The 24,294-nt window shown below is 39.4% G+C and overlaps 1 protein-coding gene across 3 annotated transcripts; it reads right to left on the reverse strand.

Moving 5' to 3' along the window:
- Positions 1-870: 870 nt before the first annotated feature.
- Positions 871-22,322, reverse strand: EBAG9 (estrogen receptor binding site associated antigen 9). Of its 3 annotated transcripts, XM_054059322.1 has the most exons (8): positions 22,155-22,322; positions 15,379-15,554; positions 14,429-14,526; positions 10,672-10,750; positions 10,307-10,465; positions 8,137-8,244; positions 7,014-7,105; positions 871-1,404 (listed from the first exon to the last, which is right to left on the reverse strand). In XM_054059322.1, the coding sequence occupies exons 3-8, from the start codon at positions 14,509-14,511 to the stop codon at positions 1,284-1,286; spliced, it is 642 nt and encodes a 213-aa protein (XP_053915297.1). In that variant the 5' UTR covers positions 14,512-14,526; positions 15,379-15,554; positions 22,155-22,322; the 3' UTR covers positions 871-1,283. The 3 variants fall into 3 exon arrangements, with proteins under 3 accessions (XP_053915297.1, XP_053915298.1, XP_053915299.1); XM_054059323.1 differs by lacking the exon at positions 15,379-15,554; XM_054059324.1 differs by lacking the exons at positions 15,379-15,554; positions 22,155-22,322 and having other exon boundaries at positions 10,672-10,796.
- Positions 22,323-24,294: the final 1,972 nt, after the last annotated feature.

The following is a 24,294-nucleotide window of genomic DNA, read 5'->3' on the forward strand; positions in this document are numbered from 1 at the left end:
CCCCTACCCCTTCCCATTCTTTTAAAGCTTCACTGTGCCCTGTATGCAAATGGAAGAAGACTCTGAATTTCCTGTCCTCACTCATCTGTCACAAGATAAGAAATCCATACAACCTATGAATTCCAGGATAAGAGCATCACATAACAGAATATGGAGAAGGTATTCACTGAAGCTCTTAGTGGGACATAAGAACCAAATGGACTCCTCTCCTCCAATCCACTTTTTCTTCCAGTAGACATGAAGTTTTCTTCTTCATTACAGCACTGTTGTCTTCTATTGCTCATTTACCTGGTACACTTTCCCGCAGAGAAATTCCAATGTAAATACATACAATAAGTGTAAAAAATAGAATTTGAAGAATGCTGTTAACTGAACTGGGAGTTTTCACACTAGATTTATTAACAGGACAGTTTTTTAATTATACCACCTATGCAACAAGAATAAGGTGCGAGGATTTTTTTTCCTAACTGTAGGAAGTAAAATAATTTCTGCTAGAAATACACATTTACCAACATCAGTGTTCAAATCACTCCCCTATGTTCACAATGACAGCCTTCAAAAGGATCAGTGTGCAGCACTCCTGTGTAGTGATGCCTCTGCTGACAGCCACTGCAGTGTTGCATGTAAATGTGTCATAGCAGCACTGGAAGCTGCAAGTGACAAGAAACCCACTTGAGTGTTCAGCTGTAACTTGTGGTCTACCACAGCATACTCTACCAGGAGTACGTTGAGAGTTGCAGGTCATCTGTAACAACCCATTTTTTTCTGCACAGGTCAATATGAACTCCCATAGAAAAATGTTAATGTATTTAGAAATACTTTTATAAAAAGATAAAAGCAGACATTCTCTATCAGGCAGGAAGCAAAACGTTCTTTAAAACTGTTTAATTACATGTTTCAGGTAAGCACAGACAATACAGTAATTCCCACCATTGAATATTTACATTCTTTTCCTTAGGCTTGAGCTGTTCATTAAGAGTGTCTTCCAATCAATATCCTTGCGCAATCACCTTTGCTGTGAAGAAGGGTGCTGGAATAAAACTATTGCAGGAAACATCATTCCATCAAGGCATGATTTTCTGTGGAGTTTTCTTCTCCTTCAAGAACCACTTACTTAGTTCAAGATACTGTGAGAGAACCCTGGTTTCCAAGATGACCTGAAGAATGCATTGGAACCAAGCAGTGCGTTGAAGTCCTAGAAATACTTAAATCAATACCAATATGCATGTTGTAGAGCTGAAATTTTTTTTTTCACTGGCACTGCCACTGATGCCTGATTTCTGTTAGGACAGTTTTACACCAATTTTATTTTGCTCCTTTTTCATTAGCCTTTGGGCTTCTTTCTCCATTTTCTTTCGTTGTTGTTCTGCTGCTCTTTTTTCCCTTTCTGCTATCTTCTGTTGTCTGCAATTAAAGAAAACATGAATTCCTAAATAACAGGAATCCGATTTTCAGCACAGGTTATTCTAAATAACAAAAAGAGAGCCTCAGTCTACTGCAGTTAGGCTCAGAACAGTTATTGTTTTATTGTGCCTTTATTGACCTTCTTCAGATTTATCTAGACTTAAGCAGTAATATTTGCTCAATTATTTTATAATCTAAAACCCACTCAGTTCTCAAAGATTCAGAGTAAGTGAAATCAGTGAGAGTGTACAACAGTTAAGGCCTAGAGTTATACTTAGAGGGGGAAAAAAAAAAAAGAACTATAATGTTTTGAATAGCAAGATTACCCATCATTTCAGATTGAGACCAAAACAGTTTCACTAGACCACTGACAGAAGCATCAGTAATTATCATCTTTGTAAAGTAAGGAAAGAAAAAAATAATTCCAAAATACTCAATAGTGTATCCTTACAGCACTATTTCTTATTATTGCTACAAAACCCCAGACATCACTATTTGATAGCTCAAAGAATCTGTCTACGGAAATAGGCTTCCAACTTCAACAAATACATAGCTGACTAGGTTGCAGGAAAAACAAAACACAAAAATCCACTTATTTTATTCCCTCCCATCACTGAGTTGCAAAGAAGCAACAACGATAGATACCCCAAGTGGTACACTGCAACTCCCTCCTGTACTGCATAAGTAGAAACAGAATGGCACAAGGTCACTCCTGCTTCAGTTTATTATATATGAAAAATTTGCTAAGTTGCTTGCAAGACAAAAATATTTAAAAGTAAAAAAGAAGATCCATTAACTTGAAAAGGTGAAATTCAGCACAGATTCAGAGTGAATAAAGAAGTGCTTATTAAAAGAGAATACAGAATTCCGGCTGACAGGACAGTAGGGAGTTAACTGCCAACATATCTAAACGATCTATGTGCATCCACTTCAGTGTGTAAAACATACAGTATCAAAAACTATCATCACCTCAAACAACTTTCTCTGGTAGCTTCCTACTGCGGACAACCTTGACACACAAAATTTAGAAGTATTTGACTAGAAGTTATTTTTGGAGAAGCATTGCACTTACTCAACACCTTCGTGGTTTCCCTTGATTGATTATCAATGGCTGGAAGTTTTCCTATGCTCTATTAAACTGTTCTCCTTTCTGTCATGGATGAATTAAATTAGTCATTCACATCAGGAACCACCTGAGGACCTGAACCACAAGTCTATGGGACCTGATGAGATGCATCGCAGAGTCCTGAGGGAATTGGCAGATGTGGTTGCCAAGCCACCCTCCATGATATTTGAAAAGTCATGGCAGTCAGGAGCCCCTGGCGACTGGAAGAAGGGTAACTTTGTGCCCATTTTCAAAAAGCGTAGAAAAGACGACCCTGAGAACTACTGATCTGTTAGCCTCACCTCTGTGCCTGGGAAGATCATGGAACAGATCCTCCTAGAATCTATGCTAAAGCACACGGAGGATGGGGAGGTGAGTAATGGCAGCCAGCATGGCTTCACCAGGGGCAAATCCTGTATGACCAACTTAGTGGCTTTCTATGATGGGGTAACTGCAGCAGTGGACATGGGTAAACCAACGGATGTCATCTATCTGGACTTCTGTAAAGCCTTTCACAGTCCCCCACAACATCCTTCTCTCTAAATTAGAGAGATGGATTTGATGGGCGATTGGCAACGTAGATAAGAAACTGGTTGGATGGTCATATTTAGAGAGTAGTGGTCAATGGCTCAAAGTCCAGATGGAGATCTGCGACAAGTGGTGTCCCTCAGGGGTCCATACTTGGACCTCATCTGGAATACTGTGTCCAGTTCTGGAATCCTCAATGTAAGAAGGATATAGAGCTGTTGGAATGGGTCCAGAGGAGGGCTACGAAGATGATCAGAGGGCTGGAGCACCTTCCCTACGAGGACAGGCTGAGAGAGTTGGGTTTGTTCAGCCTGGAGAAGACAAGGCTCAGAGGAGATCTTATAGCAACCTTCCAGTACCTGAAGGGGGCCGACAGGAAAGCTGGAGAGGGGCTATTTATAAAGGCTTGTGGGGATAGGACCAGGGGGGGAGGGTATAAACTGGAGAGAGGCAAATTTAGACTGGTCATTAGGAAGAATCTCTTCACCATGAATGCTGAGACACTGGCACAGGTTGCCCAGGGAAGTTGTGGATGCCCCATCCCTGGAGGTGTTCAAAGTCAGGTCGGATGGAGTCTTGGGCAGCCTGATTTAGTGGGATGTCCCTGCCCATGGCAGGGGGGTTGGAACGAGATGATCTTTAAGGTCCCTTCCAACCCTTCACATCACTTCAGACAGAAGAACTGAAATCACTGAAATATATAAGTAAGTAGCTTACCACGAAGTTATTACCTTTCCACTGCTCTTTTACTTGGTCATTATTCAAAACATTCTATTTGGATCTCTATTCCAAATTTCCAGCATGTTTTCAATATTAAGTTACCACCTTGCAGGCTCAGAAAGGTTTCGTTTCTCAACAAACACAGAGCCTGTGATAAACTGCAGCCTTATTTGATGTACTTTCTCTGGGTTCCAAAGCAAGGAGTTCAGCAGAGTTTGGATGGAGTGATGTAAATTTTTTAAACCAGGAATATATTTATTCTTGATTTCAATCTTGCTTGGAATTCCTAACAAAATTTATGTTTAAAAAAACCCAAAAACAAACAACCCCAAATAACTGCAATATCTGGTCTTTGGCTGACAAATAAAAATGCACCAGCACACAGCTTAACTGTTTCCACTGGTAAAAAGATTTCACTGGTATAAGAAAGTCTAAAGGTGCAAATCTGCAGATCTACAATCTGCAGAAGAAAGCAAGTTCTAACTAACCTCAGTTAACTGAAAATCCAGCTTAAAATCCACCAACCTGATTCATCACTGACTCAAAAATTTCAGTGCTGGGGAGTATGAAAAAAAACCCCACACCATAGGAACTTCTCAGGCACTAGTAGGTCACTCCTCAGCACTATCTTTCAGAATACTTTGATTCCAGGAAGCATCTGGCTTAAAATACATGCTTATTTCAACTGTTACACATACACATTAAGTCACCAGAGAGAAGGCCACAGGATATGCTCTTCATTCCTATTTAGCAGGCCACAGCCCATTTTTGCATGACTGATCAGTACTTCACTACTACACAAAAGTTATTCCAGCCTAAAGACATTTCTGAATAACTGAGCACCAACAGGTACCCAGACACAGCTAGCTAAGGGAGATCTTTTTTCTACACACTCATTTCATTCCCAATAAGTTCTGCTGCAGTACAGTCAGCATTAACAACACCCTAGAGGATAAGGGGGACTTTGTCCCCCATTTAGCAGTCTGAAATCCTGAGATCATTTTGTAGACCAAGATGCACTCTTCTACCATTAAGAACAGATTCCAGATCACTTCCTTTTTACAATTAATTGAAAACAGAGCCCCACCTGTCAAGTACTATACTTCAGTTTTATGTTGAAGTCAGATGTAATTACACTACAGATGTCTACTGCAAAGTGAAACTGTAAACCCAGAAGGTATTTCCATCAATCTTGCTAAAAATCAACCAGCACTTTCCTGAATTACAAAAAAAACATTATAATTTGATGTGTCATGAATAAAACAAAGGTTTTACTTCACGCAGTTGGGATACAGCTTACACAATGATCAGTTGTACTGAGCTGGCCATTCATAGCTGGCCAAGCGGTATGTAATACAGAGAGTTACAGTTCTGATCACGTTCCTTCTATTTACTTGCAATATTTGGACACGTACATATCCCTTCTAAAACAAGTACAGTTTGATACTTTTTAGGGGGGCCAGGGAGGTTACCACTGGAGCTGAAATCTTTCAATAGTAAAGATGCCAGGCTGAAATATTTACAACAGCTTCAAGCAAATAAGCTGACACTTCGAAAAACGGGAGTTTGTGGGAAAAGCCCATTGCTATTCCCACATAAGGCATCTTTCTTACTAAGTATTCGAGAGTATGAAATTGACAATTGTCAGACAATATCCTTTTGACCATCCTGGCAATATTCACTACACAAATTTTACACTCCAGAAATAAGATGGCACATGCACACACTAGATTATTTTTAAAAGCTAATTTGTATTAGAAAAGTCCCTGCTTTAGAAAGTTTGAGTACTTCTTTTAGTACTCATAAATACACCTGTAAGGGAATGTGCTAAGGGTTAAATAAAGTACAATGCAGTTTCCGCAGTTAGCAGAATAGTTGTTCCATTTCTCAGCTCCAAAAAAACAGTATTTCTCATTGTCTTCATTTTCTTTGTCTGCTGCATCACAGATTAAGTCTCAGCAGACTGCACTTTAGAGATGATCTTACTGAGCCTACCAACATTCTTTACAGAAAGGGTACTATCCTTAGAACAAAAATGGCTCAAAGGCACATCTTTTGTACCACAAAGCTTGTACTTCTGTGATACATTAGCGAAAGACAAGACCTCAGGACCTTAAACAGTTTCAGGATTCAGTTTTTTAAAAAAAACAAAACAAAATAAAACCCAAGACATCGACCAGAACATACACACAGAAGTATCTGATGAAGTTCACAAAAATTTTTGCAGCACAACTCTATTCTCACATCTTAATCTGTTGCAGAGCAAGATGACAATTAAAATTGGTTGCATTTGTTATCTATCATTAATGCATCAAAAATGTGCTGCTTACTTCCCTCTTGTCTTACTCTACTAGTTGGAAAAATGCAAGTTTTTCCCAAATATTACAATAAATCATTCGCTAGAACTTTTTCAGAAAAAATAACTTTTTCCTTTAAAGGTTCACAGCTCTGTATCATGTCCTTATTTTAGAGTCACTATTGTCCCACTGAAGTAATGTATTTGTGATTTTGTGAGAAAACTGAAAGCAGTTTAGAAAGCTGGAGCTGTATGAGGCAGGTTGTCTGATGATGTAGCAAGCAGTTAAAGTTTGATAAAACCTTGAAATGAAACAGGCTAACATAAGCCACTGCCAATTCCAATCACTGCACGTGATTAGCTTAAACTCAATCTGCATCTCTTTACCCTTCATATTCCTTCCTGTGTGCTTAAGAGGAAAAAAAACCCACAAATGACACAGACAAAGTACACTAACTTTGTTTAAGACACCGATTCTACATTCAAGCTAGTTTAGTTAAATTAGCTAGAAAAGCACAGCTCCTACAGGGATTCCAAGAACATTCTTATAACTTCACTTTCTATCCTGAACTATTTTTACTTAAGAACACGTGATTATGATCCTTTTCATAAGGACATTCAGTGGTATTAATTTTATCAAGTTGATACATGTCATTTGTACATGTTGGGTTGGGTTTCAGTGGGAGGAAGAGTTGTTTTTTTTGGAAGGGGGTTAATGTGTTGTTCCAATGTTCCAGCGATTCTCAGATTTCCCTCCCTATCTCATCTACTAAACTGATCAGATCCAAAATGTACTCTGCCAAGTACAACTTACAGAGAGATTAGATACATAAAAATCATTTGTTGTAAACACTAAGAACTGTTAAACAATTCTTATCAGGAAGATGTTACAACAAACAAACCTATATTTGATTCTTTTACACGTAAAAGTTTACATGGTGCTACATTATTTTCAGTTACCTAAGAACTTCTTCTGCCTGCCAGGCAGCATCTTCCTCTTCTTCCCAGGCATTAGTATTTTCTTGCCAAGTATCCAAGTCTCCAAGTTCAGGCTGAAACAAAAGAAGAGAAGTTCTTAGCACACAGAAAAATAGATAAAACATTTTTATCCTTGATGCTTCAGACATACAGAAATATCAGAGGTATGACAGTACTTCTCAGCTTATTGTCTATACACTTCCTGCTGCTCTAATACTGACCTTTTCCAGTTAATTGTTGGAGGATTTTTTGTATTCTACTAGTCAGTAACAAAGGAAGGAAGGGAGTACTGGTGTGCATTTTTAGGAAGAAGAAAATGAGCAGATTATTGAGTAGATAGCATGAAAGATTTCTGGAAGTTGCACCCACAAACCAACATGTTGGTGTGTCCAAAAATCGTTTGTGTGCTGCTTTTACTCACTACAAGTCCTTTCCTGAATTATTTTCATTACGGATAGTCTAAAGAAAGTGGTATGCCCATCCTTTACTGTTCTCTGCCTAGACCGTTTTGTGCACTATGTTAATCAAAGCAGATACACTGTTAAGGAAGGCAAAGAAGAAGAGAGAATGAGAGCATCTCCTCCTAAGCAGCCAGGCTTTTAAGCTACAAGACTACTTTTTCAAAGGCTAAGAGCAAAAGCTAGGATACTGTTAGAACACAATCCCTACAGAAAGGAAGGGGAAAAGAGTAAGTTAAAAATTAGTCCAAGATAATAAAGCAAAAGTAACCCAGAGGCTTTCAAGGAAAAACAAATCAATAAAAGTCTACCCTTCTCTTAGGAACTCACTGTGCAGAATCCAAAAAAAAAAAAAAAAAACTAACCAAAAAACATAGTCTGTTGCTTTAGAAGACTAGCAAGTATTCCAGCGCCTGCAAGCTTCTTACCTGTTTATCACTGATCTATTCAGTTTCTCAGTAAAGCAAACTAGTTAAAATTAGATTTACTACTTCTTCGCTTTGAAGCAAATACTCAATTTTTAAGCAATTTACATTACTTCACAACTACTCCTTTTCCTCCTCACAATGCATACCTTAGGCAGACAATCTTTTTTGTACAGTACAGTCATTTAACTGTTGTAAATACGAGATCAAGAGCATACTTACAGACTGGTGAATAAAAGGGATATCTTGTGTAGCTGCTAATCTGCTAGAGAATCCTGTGTTTCCCTCTGGAATCCCAAAATTTAAAGGCTCTCGTTTTTTAATGACTATCTGAAAATATTAAAAAAAAAAAAAAGGAACAAAGAGTGGTAAGTCAAAGCATGGCACAGATTTCTTGGTGATCACATAACTGTGCCTATGAAAATACAGCTACAGAACACTGCACTGCTTCTCAAACCTGCTCGAGTCCTGGAAGCTGTACAGCCAAAGAAACTGATAAGTGAGAGAAGCTAAACTGCAGCAGACAAGAACTCCCTCCACTCCCATTAGCTTTTTTAAGTTACATGGAAACATATAATTGCATGAAGACAGAGAAAGGGCACGAAGAGTTACAGATCAAACAGCCACATCTCCCAGTACTCACATAAGCTATCAATTACATTACACAGTCCTTGGAGAAATCCTGCTTCCGTGATAGGTCACTATAAGACACTGCCCTTGAGGACAATGCTGTCTGCACAGCTTTACTGCTTCAGAGCATGAGCTTTCATAGCTACTTCAATAGCATATCTGAGCAGACAATTTAAGTTTCAATAGCTGAAATGCAATACACAACTGGGAAAGCTCCGTATGGTTTTGGTTGAAAATCATGCACTAATGGTTCTCTTAAAAGGCTTATTACCAAATTTAACATGGCCTCTACGATCCCTTTCTTGTCTTGACCTCAAGACATGAACTTACTCACTTACTTCGTTTAGCCTACTTTATATCTCTGCTACCTCCAAAAGAGGTAAATTGACAGTTGCACTGACTCTACAAATCCTAGTACTAACACAAGAAAGGAAATAGGACTAGACCACCTATGTCAATAACAGACTCCGCCTGAAGTTCCATCCCCAAACGTTGTAGATATGAGTAGTAACACAAGTAGATGCCACCTCAGATACTGGGGTTCATATTGAGCCCAGATTTGATGGAAATACAAAATCAAATCCATATTTAAGAATGTTGGCAAAGCTAAGTTAGCAGGAATGTTCTTTACAGTGCCTGCAGTGGTGTCTAGAGATACATTTAAACTAAACCCAGTACAGAGTATTCAAACAGCATGGACTGTTTGCAAGTTTTGTTCTGCACCTGAAGCTCAAACTATTAGTAAAAAACGTCATTAGACACAAGGGAGAAGTCTAGCTTTTCCCCAGCCCTCCTCTGCTGCCTTCAGAGTTCAGAAGTTCAAAATCCTTAAAAGAATTTAGTCCACAGCATAATGCAGATCCTGAACGCACAGAAAACTGATCCCAGCATCATGTCCAGTTCATAGGACCCTAGGAAGATTTAGATTGGAAGGGGCCTCAGGAGGTCTGTAATCCAATCTCCTCCTCAAAGCACTGTCAGCTCAAAGGCCTATGAAGGTACTCAGGACTTATCTGCTTGAGTCTTCAAAACTTCCAGAGATGGACCCTGCACAACCGCGTTGATAAGCTGTTCTAGTGTTTTACTGCTGTCATTGTGAAAATGGTTTTCCAGTTGATTTAAAGCCCTCCAAGGACCCAGGTCCACACAGAAACACAGAAACAACACAGAAACAAGACTTGCAATTACCACAAATTTAACTGGCATTTATTTACAGTGTTGATACAGTGTGTTCTCATTTGTGGCACTTCTGTGTTATCTCCATAATAAAAATGGGTATTTGAAGACTAAGCTACTTGGAAAAATCAGTTCCCCAATTCCAGCCTCCCCAGTATAACTTGGTGAAACAAGGAACAATTGTTTTCTGAAACAGCAGTGCTACAACCTCAGGATTCAGTAGAGTAGGACATGGAATGTCTCCCTTCAAATAATGGAAGGGTATAAGTATCCTAGTGCAGGTTACACTTTCAGAATTAAAGCAACTCGAAGGTTCTCACATTATACTTCCCAGAGCCTTCAGATTATGAAATTCTTCATAAGTTTCCAATAATAGTAAAACTAAAGATGTAATCATGAACTAGCATCACATTTGGTAAAACCTCAAAGAGACAGTATTTTTAGTTGGACACGTTAGACTAGTCATCAACATCTATTCTCATTTCAATAGGACAGCTTAATTTCGTCAGAAGCATCTTCTATAACTTGCCAGTTTACTTGCAGCCTATTTTAAAGCCATAAGTATAGGTGAAGGTATAATACCTACTTTTTGAGTTTTTCTTATAGTTGGTGTCATATCTTTGAAATAATCAGGTTCCATTTGTTCCAAAGGATTTTGCTGAGCAGCCACATTACCATTGCCACCTTCAATCTTCACACTGGTGGGTGCATCTTCATCCCATGAAGACCAGTCTTCTACTTCTGGCTGAACAGAAGTACATATTACAAGTTAACATTATCTACAAGTAAAAACCTGTACCTTGCATCTCACTCAGATATATACTTAATATGATATAACATAATACAATAATATTGTATCTTTCTAAGGTACATACCAATCCTGGTGTACAACTGGTATAATCACTTTGTCAAGGGTTTATCTATTAAGTCATCTACCACTTAAACAATTACCTGTTTAGGAACAGATGAATAATCCACTGTGGTTGGCAAAGTTATCTGGTCTCCACTTAATTTTCGTCCTCTTCCAGACCTGAAAGAAAAATGTAGGATTCCTCCAAGCTCTGAAAACATGAGCACTAAGTTTAAAAAAAAACAAAAAGGAAGTCTGAGAACAGCACTACTGAAAACAGTCATGGATAAAACATTAAGTGCTACCTTAGTATTACCTACTTCTGGTAAAATTCTGCTGAACAAAGAAATTTGATTATGCACTTAAAGCAGTCCTCACAAGAATTTCAACGTACAATTTACTTTTAAAACTGCAGTGGAAATAAAGAAGCAAATCTAATAAACATGAAATGGACAAACGAACTCAGTTATTTGCATAGTCAGCTACTTGCATAGTCAGTTACAACTTTTAGATTGCCAGTGCTTATGAAGCAAACACTATTGACCTATGTTTGTTCAAAGATAACCATTTCTACTGTAAACTGAGAAATCTTTCTGCTTAGCCACATCTAACAAATCACTTCTGAACTGCTAAAGCAGTTTTTCCTTCAAAGTCTGCTCAGAGTATAGTAGTAGAATCACCCCCCTTAGCCTGCTGGTCACACGTTTTTAATGAAGCCCAGGATACAGTTGACTTTCTGGGCTGCAATCACGCACTGAAAGCTCATGTTGAGTTTCTCATCCACCAGCAGCCCCACGTCCTTCTTTCAGGGCTACCCTCAATCCATTCTCTGCCCAGTCTGTATTTGTACTTGAGATTGCCCTGACCTGAGTGTACAACCTTGCACTTGGCCTTGCTGAACTTCATGAGGTTGGCAAGGCCCACCTCTCGTGCCTGTCAAGGTCCCTCAGGATGGCATTCCTTCCCTCCAGGGTGTTAACTGTACCACACAGCTTGGTGTAATCAGCAAACTTGCTGAGGGGTGCACTCAAATTTTAACTGAAGAAAAACTACTGCACATAAACCACCTAGATATTTACTTAATGACAGTATTCAAAGATCACATTAATACTTTAAATATTCTTAGCTCACATTCACTATCTTTTAAAACCTTACATCATAAGAGAAAGAAATTCAGGCTTACTCACATTTTCTCCAAGGAGCACAAGCTCCCATACCAAGACAGTCACATAATTGACCTTATGCAGCTTGGAACGGTTAAGTTTCATTTATTACTACTGATGAGAATACAACCAGGAAAATGCTATTTGGAGCTAGCATCCATTAGTTTTACTATCAGAAAATGTTCCACCATCAACTCAGAATAGCTGAACTGCCTGCAGTATCACCTCTACTTCATGCTGGTGAGTGATTAGATATATTTTTCCTACTTTAAGCCCAATAGTTTTTTTTCTTACGATCAGGCACCATCATCAAACTTTCAAGCTTTATACTATTAACTCTAGCCCCCTTAGAAGCTGTCCCTTTAAGCTGAAAAGCGACAGTTTAGGGGTAAAGGAAAGTGAAAACACTGTACCCTCAAACATATGTGAGACTTCTGGTTCTGGATGACTGGACTTAGCTGATGCCCCTAAAGGAAACCAAAGCTTGGAAACAAACTCCTTCAGATCTGTACAACATAACTATATTTACACTGTTCTAAACCATCACTTATACAATTACATATATTTTCCTATTTGTATGAAGGAGACTCCAGTAAGGAGGTTATAACAAGCATTCATCTAGCCAAAATGATTACACTGATAAGGGTGAAGGTGGGAGGAAGTAGCTTCTGTCATATAACATAGGTAAGAATATGCCACACACTGCAGCACTGAGGAGGGCTACATACCTCCACTTTTTCTGCAAAGGGAACAAGATGCTCATAGCAACAGCTGCTTCACAACCATCCTCAGATATTGATTGCTACTCTGAATGCCAAATGCCTCTATAATTCCTGGGCTTGTTTCTCCTTACATTATAATTAGCAGCATCCACACTTCTCAGCTAGAGAAGACAACCAGAGATTTTGAACAAAATGAAGTTTCATCTCTTTGTATATTTTTACCTTTTGTTTCCTGGAAACAGTGGAGTCAGGCAGACTTCTGCTTATGAAAAACAGTTTTAACTGCTTAAGTTAAAACATTAAACAGTTTTAACTGCTTAAAGAGATGACTAGTACTATATGCAGACTTTATGCCAACTAGGAAGATGTACGATCTCTATAGGCACTTGTTTAAATGAAAAACCATTGAAAACTATATAATCTAAATAAGAACTAGATCATACTCATTGAATTAAAATGCACACTTAATTAAATCACATTTGCTGGTTATCAGGAATACTCGTATGCCAGGGTGCATAACAGGAAAACAAAATTTATCAAGCTATAATTTGCAGCTGGCATCAGACAGGAGAAACATCTGTAGTTAATGGACTGAACTAATTTGATCCACTGACTTGTCCATATGAAAGAATTTAAATTTTCATTTTTTCAACTAATTGTTATTCACAGAAATTCTGCTACTTTTTACTACCAAGCAGGCTCTCAGTTGTTCATTTCAAGGATTCAGTTCATTCAAAAGTTGAAAACTGGAAGAAAATACTGTCAATACACCTACTAAACAATTACCTGCTTATAAAAGCTATCTTAGCACTTAGAGACATGAAAGCTCCAGATAATATAGAAGCTATCATCAATTCAATGTTTTGACTTCTAGAACTTGAACAGCAAGTACTCTTAATTTAATTTGGAATTCAAATCACAGAACCAAGGACGATATTTATATAGTTGTACGCAGCATGAAAATATATATTTTTAAAGCTTCACTACATCCATACGTAGTGAGTCTACCAACCAGTTGAGAGCTTCCTATTACTCTTAGAATAAGTGTAGGTGAACAGGAAATAAACAGTTATTGTGTGTCTAACACATTCTACCTACATTTTAACCTCACCAGCATCACACACAAAAGGAGAATGCATTTCCCTATATTGCTATTTGTTCATGTAAAATCGCTTTCTACAGGAATGCAAAGAAGCAACGGTAGTTCAGATGCCAGCACAATGCTGAGACGATCTGCCTCAGGTACCCTGCTCCTGTACTTTTGAACTCTAATATTAAAAACAAACATAACTCGAGGGTTTTTTTTAATGACTCTAGGTATTATACTGCTGCATTCATGGGTCTACAACTCAAAAGAACACTAAGCATGGCTTAGAATAGTAAGCAAAATAAGTCATGTTCATTAAAAAAAAATGGCAGTTCCCTTGAACTTTAACCACTGTTCTCCAAACTTTTAAAGGAAACTTCAACAGGCAGAAGAATCCAAAGTCTCAGGTAACTGTTTCTTGACAAAGCAGGATAAGAATCATTTACATTTATAATGAAAGCCTACTGACTGATGACTGCGTGGATGCTGCCATTAAGTGAACCTCTTAAAAAACAACATGTCACTTGCCAAGTACTTCCAGAAAATGTGGAGAACTATTTTCCTTGAAGTTTGACACAGCATAATTTTAAATAGCAATTTTAGATCCCTGTAACAGCTGCTTAGAAAACACTGCTCATTAGAGCTATCATACCACAAAATATACTCACAACTCCACTACGCAGACATTTTGAACTCTGACGGAATATGCAGATTAAAGAATGAATTTGACTTAGTTTTTATCCACCTCGACTGTTTTGCAATTTGTAAAACCAGAACTGGAAAAAGTGGTGGGTAGGTGCAGGGAGAAGGAAAGAAATGCAAAAATCTTTAATCTAAAAAAAAAAAAAAAAAAAAAAGATAATCAAATTGAATAAGGCATGTTTACCTGCATATTAACTTTTTAATGAAAGACAGCACTGCTGCCAGGCAAGTACAGATTTTAAAGAGTCGAAACTGTGTTATGGCCATGGTGAGAAACCCTTCCTGCAAAAGAAAAAAAGTTAAGATGAAGAGGATTATACATCTTTACATCATTCTTGAAGTCAATTTCCTTAGTTGCATTCTATGATACCATATTAATCCAAGAAAAGAGAGGAGGTACCTGCAGCAAAGACTATACCTTCCTACTATCAAGACATTTCATTGATATAAATAACACAAGTACCTAATGTATACATCCTTTAAAGAAACAGCAAATAAGCATAGGTAAAGTCAGAGTTAAAGATACTTTCAAAGGCAAGTGCGGGCAATCAACTGCTGTGACTGTACAGCTGATCTGTTTTACACTAAAAATGGCACCAACCATCACAATGCAAGGAGAACAGAGTGATCACTGATAAAAAGCTCACACTTGCTTGAGTAAGTCTTGCATATGCAAATCATAAATTTAGTTAAATCAAACCCCCAAATCGGCCAGTTATGTTTAGTTTCCATTTTAATGGAAATGTATAATGAGAACAAACATTTATTTTAGAACCAGTGTCGCTAAACAATTATGAGCAAAGAAAGACACTGTTCATCCTGTGTACACTATATCACAAGTTAACCACTAGATCTATCAATGTTCCTATTAATCTTTGGCTGAAGCCACTTATGTTGGAAGCTGTTACCAGTTTCAATTTGATAATCTGCAGAATTTATACTCAGTATAGCACATTATTCCAACAGATCCCCTCAAATAAGTACAGATTGGCTCAGAATAATCCGCTTTAATTCAAGGAATCCTTTTCTGTCTTCTACAGGTAAAGAGTAAAGAAGACATTAGGCTTCACAAATAGCTTTTCATTATATACATCTACACTTGTAACAACATTTTATGTTGCAAGTTTAACCTACCTCCTGGCGAGAAGAGAAGGCAGCCCTGTGACATTTTCCTCAGGCCATGAGTATTCCATGGAAGGACAGCTTGATTTCAAATATGCTATGGCATTTAAATCACTTTTTATATTCCAGGCTTTAAGTTAGGAAGAGTCAGGAAGGTGGATCGTTAGGTAGGCTGCTCCAATACTGCCCTGAGGATTTTATTAAAAAGTACATCATGGGATTTTTGAGCTTCGTGGAGCCTAGATTTATTTTTTTATTGGTGCTCATTTGCTAGATAATGTTAACTAGTACTAAACACTGTAGTAATACAGTACTGGAAATACTGCTTCACACATAGTCCAGATAAGAAATTTCTGCTACTGAAAAAACATACAAGGCAGCTATTAAATAAACAGGCCATTTTACTGTAAAATGGAAGGCTTAAGCCTTTAAAACTGCCAAATTAGAGACCACAATATCAAGGTGTAGCTCATTTAACTCCTCCTTTAACACTAGTGGTACCTTAGTTTCACGTCATGAGAGACTTAAAAATGTAGAGAACCTTATACAACAGTGGGTATTAAAACAGCTTTTCATCTGACAGTAACAGGGAACAGTCAAACTTCCCACAAAGAAGCAAGAATAGCAAACACCATCCAACACATTTAGCTTGTAGGTTTAAAGACAGGACTATTATTTTATACTGTGCTCAAGCACTTCCTCAACTTCCAGAATAAGCAATTTTGACAATAGCTAGGTGACAAGAGAATGCATCAATCAAGAATTTGAAAAACTCAGAAACTGTGGAAGTTAGTGAAAAATGAATGGATACCAACTGGATGGACAGTTCTCTATTCTAAAGGTAGAAATTATTACAAAACAACAGTGAATTGGTGAAAGAAACTCTTACTTTTAAAAGAGACAGCTAGAACCATCGACCTGGCATTTGAGGTATGAAGAGCAGGTGAACTGCTGAAATGAGAATAAAAGTATGTCTTTTCTGAAAGGATGCTTGTTTAGAAGCTCACTCCACTCTACCAGAATTCACTCTTCTATTGGCGTGGGAGGCAGGAGGGAAGGAGCAGAAAAGTACTCAACGTTAGAAAGAGCAAAGCCATTTCCCCTGCTATATAACTGCCCCACTGGACAGCCAAGATAGATCCTAAATTAAAAAGCAAACTACTTATTGAAAAGGTTAGCAAGCAATTATTACTCAAAAACTTCTGCAGACTCTATACTATCTGTGCCCAAGTTCAAAGGACTGGGAAGTTTACTAGCTAAGTGCAAAACTAAAAAAAAAAAACAACATTCAAGTGCGACACATACACAGATATGTGTATGTATACAGAAAAGTGTACATATAACCCCAGTTTTTAAATCGATCTCCATTCTTTAATATATCAAATTGTATACTGTATTGACTTTTCAACATAGACATTAAACAACTGAAAGAACAGAACCTACACGGTCTGGCTGACAAGCTTGCAAAGTACCCCGTTGACAAGATTAGCCACCAGAAGCTGATCCATTTTTCCTAGGTCATTCCTGTACATGGGTGACTACACTTCCAATATCACCAGTGTGCCTGCGTGGCAGGGTTCAATAGTTACCGTCATTCCCCGTGACAATCATATAACTTGTGCCTTTCCACTTTTTGTGTGTCATTCAAAAATTGCAGAGTTATGGTAAGCCACACACAAAATCCCATAACATATTTATGTTAAAGCTTAGCTTCACTTCAACTGTGGCAGCACTACACCCCTTCAAGGCAGTAAGTACTGCCTCTTCTCTTAACTTTGATTGTAGTCCTCACAAATAACTTAAGCTTTGTACACTACAAATTGTCGGATGCACAACCAGAGCTTTAGCAACAATATCCTACTAGCTAGCCATAGTAATCCTCCACCTTTGAAAAGTACTTTCATCAGTCTATCTATGATAATTAAGATATGAAGCAGTATAAATGCATTAATTTTAGCAATATACTAAAAGCTGTTTAAAATAGAATCCTGAACCAATTATTGGTTCAAGATTAGGACAAGTCAAACATTTGCCCGAGTGTCTGAAACAGCAACAATGCAAATGCTTCAAGCGCCAAGAACTGCACTACCCAAAAAGAAAAGTTAAAGGAAAGCTAAAGGTTTTAAGTTTTGTTTGGTGACTTTTGCTGTTGTTTTTGTGCACCTTTAAGCATTGTTTTCATTAGGTTGGTTTATTTCTTTGTTCTAAAGTTAATGATTAATTTTCTCAAAAAAAAAATATTCTGAAGCAGTTGTATGGATATATATGTATATTAATCGAACCTTAATATTTCTTGAGTTCACTGCAAACTTAATTCACCTGATACCATTACACTAAACTTGTTAATTGAAACAAAGTGTTTTCTTGCCATCTGTCTTTCTCATACACCACAAGGAAGCACGGGCATGTATCTTCCTTATCTAAGGAATTGGAGCAAATACTGAGCAGTGTAACGCTAGATGGCAGGGCCACAACTTTCTTCTTTTCTTTTTCTTAAGCTTTTCCCTGATAATCAGTCCCAGAAGGAACTACAATTATATCAGCAGCTGACTATGACAAAGGACAGCACAGGGACATAATACGAAGTGTCAGTGCTCCAACAAGTATCCTAGAATATTTCTTAACCGATGGAGGCTAAAAGGTGAAACACTGGACCAGAATACAGAAAATGTGATAGAGTTATTCAGCCCAGTACACCCTTATGCTTACCATGCCTCATGCCTCAGCTTCCCATTTGTAAACTGTGATAAAGCCTTTTTTCTCCCATATTGACATAGAATCATAGAATGGTTAGGGTTGAAAGGAACTTTTACAGGTCAACAAGTCCAACCCCTCTGCAGTGAGAAGGAACATCTTCAACTAGCAGGTTTCAGAGCCCCATCCAACCTGACCTTGAATGTTCCCAGGGATGGGGCATCTACCACCTCTCTGGGCAACCTGTTGCAGTGTTTCACCACCAACAGTGCAAAAAATTTCTTCCTAATATCTAGTCTAAACTTCTCTTTTAGATTAAAACCACTACCCTTGTCCTATTGCTACAGGTCCTGCTAAAAAGTTTTTCCCGATCTTTCTTATAAGCCCCCTTTAAGTATTGAAAGGCCTATAAGGTCTCCTCAGAGACTTCTGCAAGCTGAACAACCCCAGCTCTCTCAGCTTCTCTTCACAGGGCAGGTGTTCCAGGTCTTTAATCATTTTATGGCCCTCCTCTGGATCCACTCCAACAGGTCGATATCTTTCCTGTGCTGAGGGCTCCAGAGTCAGACACAGCATTCCAGCTGTGGTCCCACCACAGTATAGCTTCTAATTTATTACACTTATCAGACTTACTGTCAACTGAGCCTTGAAGTTCCATTACAACACATATAAATAAGCAAATAAAGCAGTACATGAATCCTAATTAATTTAATTCTAGTAATCCCTGCAACTGTTTTGTAACAGACACCAAGTTTCGCTTGAGTTTGACTTGCATAGCTCATACTGCCTTCCACTTGGTAAAAAGTCATAGCAGTTGCTCACATGGAAGATAAACACAAAAGGGATTAAAGTATGGCAGCATCAAACACCTTAGAGCCAAGTCAAAACAATGAGGCAACTTACTCCTGAAAACATTTTATGGATCCATAAAGGAAATCTAGTGAAGGGAGGGAAAGTTCAGAAGTATAACTGACACATTTTTATAATGCTTTCAGCTTGCAGCAGTGGCCTGATTAAAACTCCTGGCATCTTTGTGACACTAGCAAGCAAATCATCTGTGCAGCACGCATAGTACAGCTGAGTTAGTCAACTATGGTGCAACAAGCAAGAGTAGCCACCTCTGTAGAAGGAGCATGTTGTCATCTCGAGAAGCACTTCCTCTTTCACAGTTAACTGCACTCACAAACAGCATTTAAACAATATTTAATGAGACAGAGATGATCCTAAAGTAAAGTCACTTTGTGACATTAAAATTGCTTTACAGACTTGTTTTCTCCTAGCGAACTCATCTCCTACTGACACTGAAAAAGGTCAAAACACTCATAGAGCACTTATACTGTAGGGCTCTGGTCCATTACAATGCTGTAACATGCTGTTTTCTTTAGCTAGCACCATCTTCTGAATGGAACTTCTGCTTAGAATTACCAGTGTTTTGTGAATTGATTACATTTTCTTTCACATCAGCTCATCCGTGACTCTGGAATGAATACATGAAGACATCTTGGAAACAGTGACTTTAACTTCTATTAAATATAGCTAGCTAAAGAGCCAAAGGATGGCATCTAAATAAAGACTAAAAATAACTTGTCTGAAACCGAAAGGCTGCCCGCCAACTGCGTATTTACATAAGTAGCCACAAAGAAAGCCTCACCCTCCTAAAGTGAAATGAGAAGTCTACTTCCTAGTACAAGACTAACATGTCCTTGAGTGCTTACACGTGTTAGCACTAAAACTCCACAAAAGCACCACTGAACCAGTGTGTTTCCACTAGAAAAGCTGAAAAAAAACTACCAAGTACCATATGCTTAGTCCAAAGTTTCAGTGGCAAGGACAGGATTTCTGACAAGTTCATTTTATGAGAAATTTTACAGAAGTACAGTGGCCACATCAATTTGAAGATGACCAAAAAGGTTTACAGGGAGATGGAATCATATGAAGATTAAAAGACAGAGTGAAAAAAACTGTCTATTTTCAAGCACAAAAATCCTTTTCCAAACTGCATACATTACAAGATGTGCAAAGACATTCTGCATGAAGAGCACTCAGCCAGGTACTGAAAGACACAAGCAGCATCTCCTGCATTTCGAGGAGAACAATGACTCTCTATAACAAGGAGATTCCACTCCTCTCTTCCTGATTGATTTCTGTGCTCATTTTTCATTTGGTTAGGGTTTTTTTAACCATTTTATATAGAAACATACATGGATAGATTAAATGGCAGCAAGACTGAGCCTTGAAGCCATGCTACTATGGCATTAGAGAGAAGAGTAGAATCCAAAGGGAAGATTTGCAAACATCTCTATCTGACTATAGGTAGGTGGTCAGAGATGTCCATAATAGGCACTGGAGTTTCAACACTAATGCTCCAACCTTCAGTGCAAGCACCCTAACTAAGCAGTTGTGAGGTAGCTCGGAGTGAAGACTACTCTGCCTGTAATTTTAGGGAGTTAAATCATCTAAGGTGTTCAAACCTAGCAGGAGATTTCACAGCTATTAGGAGCTGCAGAAAATTCAAGAAGGAACAGTTGTCTCTCTAATTAAAGGCAGTAAAACACTGAGGCATGCTGGGGATTCCCAAGTTACTCCTAGAGACCCAACACACTATATACAACATATAAAGTTTCAGCCTTTTTAAAACATGCTACTCCTAGAACCATAAAACTTCTTCCATAATAATACCACCTCATCTCATCCCTTCCTCTCCAAGAAACTCAATATAGTACCAATCTTGTTAATTTGAACTTGCAAAGTCTTCTGTTCAGAATTAGAGTAAGTTCTATTTTCAAGGCAAAGTTAGTTAAAATAGAAAGTATATCCACTAACTAATCAGTCATTCTTTGGCAATTCCTTATCTACATACGCTACTGCCCTCCAAAAACCAGCATGGAGAAGAGAGACTGAAGTCATGCAATCCCACAATACTACACTACAATTTCATTAACATTTACAAGAAATCCTTTATGTAATGCACTAATTCATGTACCTGAATTTGCATACCAAAGAAGCTGTCAGACACAGAACTAGAGTTTAAGAGACCCCAGTTCTCTTCCAGTCCCTACTAGCCACCCTGGACTTAAGACACCTGTATCTACACAGATGTCCAGAGGTGACAAATTAACACACTCTCACTGTTATGACCACAAAATCATCTTCCAACATCTGCTGTCTCCACAAGCACCAGCTGTTTACAATCAAGACAGACTACAAAACATGCTGTGCAAGACAGCTTAAAGAAATCTCTACAGGACACGTTTGTATTTCTAGACAATTCAGAAGAACAACAAAGCAGCAAGCTATACTATTTTTCACTAGATGCACAACTAAGGCACTTACATTGTGAATTCATGACCATGAAATAGCGCCCCACCATTCTACAAGCACAGCCCAGGTTCCTGTGTTGTTACAGACAGCATGGAAGCAAGATGGTAGCACTTAAGTTTTCAGTGACCTGCTAAGCCATTCTCAAATCTCTAAGGATGTACAAATTAACCTTCACGTTAACTTTTACGCAATTTATCAGTCAGTATGAACAAAGAAATACTTCAGACTAGGTAACCCCAAACAGTAAAGTCCCGCAGAGTCCTACAAACACGGGAAAAAAAGCTTCACACCCCACCCGTCCTTTTCCACAGGGTGCCAGGCCTCCCAGTGCCCGAACACTGACTACCCATTGTGAGTCCCCTCATGGTTTTCCCAGAGCAGGAGATTACCACCCCTCCACCCCAAAAGGGGTCAGGGCCGCCACCGCTGAGCGAAAATCATGGAATCGCTAGGTCGGAAAAGATTTTTGAGATCATCAAGCCAAACTATACCTGCCCACTATTAAATTATACCCTTAGCAATTCATCCACTCGTCTTTTAAACCCCTCCAGGGATGGTAACTCCACCACCTCCCTCGGCAGCTGTTTCCCTAATGTCCCATCTGAACCTCCCCTGGCACAGCCTGAAGGCCGGGGGGGAGGGTGAGGCGCGGCGGCGGCCGCTGCGCCCGGGGCGTCCCGAGCGCGGAGGAGAAGGGAGCGGGGCGGGGCCGCCACCGAGGCAGCGCCACGAGGCCCCCGCCCGAGGCGAGGCGGAAGCCCCTCCCTGCTCACCTGCCCCGAGGGAGAGAAGGGCTGCCCGGGGGGCGCGGGGCGCCAGGGGCCGAGGCGGCCGCTCCCGCAGCCTCCGGCCGCCCCTCATTCAAAGCCGGGCGCGCTTCGCCGCGCCGCCACCTCCAGCGCCGCCATCTTGGCCTCCTGTCACCCGGGAGACAGACCCGCCCCTTCCGGCCGCGCCTCTTCCCCTCGTGCCGCCGACCCGCGCTCGCGCCCGGCCCCGCCCCAAAGCCCCGCCCCCAAAGCCCGCCCAAAGCCCCGCCCCGTTGAGCCCAAAGCCTCCGCGGTTAACCGCGGTGCCGGGGTGGTGTTTGGCGCCCGCGGAGCCGTCCTCATCGCCGGCCGTCGCTGCCTTACCCCCTCGGGGTGAGAGCGTGGGATATCTTACCGAAAATGCCAGCAACTCGTAGAATCGCTAGGCTCGAAAAGATCTTTGAGGTCATCAAGGCCAACCGTTCCTGTCCACTAGAAAGAAATAAACCAAATAAACTCTCTAGACTCGTTTTGGGGTTTTATAGAGCAAGCGCTGTTTATCAGGGGCTGGGCAACGTGCGAGATCGTCGATCCGGGGCAGCGAGACCAGAGTGTTATGGGATGTGTTTCCCACTTATTTATGCATATACTATTACTTTCCAAGGACTGATTTTAATGTCATTACGGACTTCAGTCTTGCTAATTTGGAGCTGGCTCCAGCTCCTTGCCTGACCTTGCCTTTGGGGTGGGGAAAGATCAACAAACAGGTGATTGTGGACATGGCTGTTCAGCACAGATCACACTTAACACAAGACATAAAAGTCTTGCCTGGTGGCTTGGCAGCATCTCCGTTCGTTCTCCCAGATGCTTCATAAAGAGCCCGTGCTGTCAGCTGGCTGGCCTCTGAGTAGATGTATTGATTCACTGTTGATGGGCAGAAGAGGAGGAGGGAGATGTTAAGTAATGTAGTGTAACATTTTCCAGAGCTCTGTGTGCACTTCCAGTTGCGTTACATTCCATGGGCTCAGTAGGTGGGGTAAAGGGATGCTTTGTCCCCTTCTCGCTGGGAGGCCTAGCCCACTTCTAGGAACACATTGACATAGAGTGCCTTCAGCTCCAAACCAAACCAAAGTTCTTTCCCTTCTTCTTAAACATCTTCCCTTAAAGGTGTCCTGTTCTGCCAGTAGAGCTAATCTGTGTTTTTACATTTCCTGACAACTGACATGTAGAAAATTTTTTCAGTAATCCCTAGTTCTGTGTCACTTCAGGTTATGTATCTTCTGCCTAATTTAGTTGACCCTGGTAGACTTCAGGAAGTCATCCATCTTGACAATCAGGATACAGCAATAATTATAGAAGAAGAGAAATAAGCAAAACTCTCCATAAATGTCCAGCTTACCATATGACAGTGGCTTTCAGGTGGGGACTGACACCCTTATACCTGCAGGACCTGCATTCAATAAAAGCTACTCAACATATACAATGCTGGTTTTTATTTTAAGCACTATTTAAAAACCATTTCTGTAGCAGAATTACATCTTTCAGTATAGTTTTCTGTCTAAAGAGGCAAAAACTGGAAAATAATCTTCACCTGCATTCACACATAAAAGCAAAACATAGCTAGTAGCATTTCGTTTGAAAACACACTCAGTTTGTGGCATTACAGTTTATGTACTCAATATACCACACTGAAATGTAACGATTTTGAAATATGCATGTAAACACCCACACTTAATATAAAAACTACCAGAGTGGGTCACCCACGCTATCCCCCTAAAAGCACAAGAGACCTGTATGTGGCTGTTGCATTAATGGAAAAAAAAATCCCAGAAACTGGCAGACTGCTAATGAAGAATAACTGTCTTCATAAAAACATAATTATGCAACTTAAAATTTAAGAAAAAATATAAACATAACTTAATTTCTAAAAGAAATGTTTGCAGGAATAAATACTTCTCTGTTGTAAAAAATTGTTAACAGTAAACTCTTAATTTTTTAACTCAGATTCCTTTGGATCATTTTTTTTTCCCAAAGAGATCTTAAATCTTAGCTATTTCTTTGCCACAGTGAATGTAGTACTGCAACAGTAAATGTAGTAGGAAGTTTGTTAGGGGACTATTTTTTTTAAACTAATGCTTTTCTTTTCTTTTACAGATATTAAGGA

Source organism: Cuculus canorus, chromosome 2 (assembly GCF_017976375.1).
Source record: "Cuculus canorus isolate bCucCan1 chromosome 2, bCucCan1.pri, whole genome shotgun sequence".
Classification (NCBI taxonomy): Eukaryota; Metazoa; Chordata; class Aves; order Cuculiformes; family Cuculidae; genus Cuculus; species Cuculus canorus.

Bases quoted from the DNA above. Each gene is read 5' to 3' on its own strand.
- EBAG9 (XM_054059323.1), bottom strand. From the start codon at position 14,511: ATGGCCATAACACAGTTTCGACTCTTTAAAATCTGTACTTGCCTGGCA. The intron at 8,245-10,306 runs GTAGGTATTATA...TAATATTTTCAG, and splicing joins CTATAAGAAAAACTCAAAAA to ATAGTCATTAAAAAACGAGA. The intron at 1,405-7,013 runs GTAACTGAAAAT...CTTTAATTGCAG, and splicing joins CAGGCAGAAGAAGTTCTTAG to ACAACAGAAGATAGCAGAAA.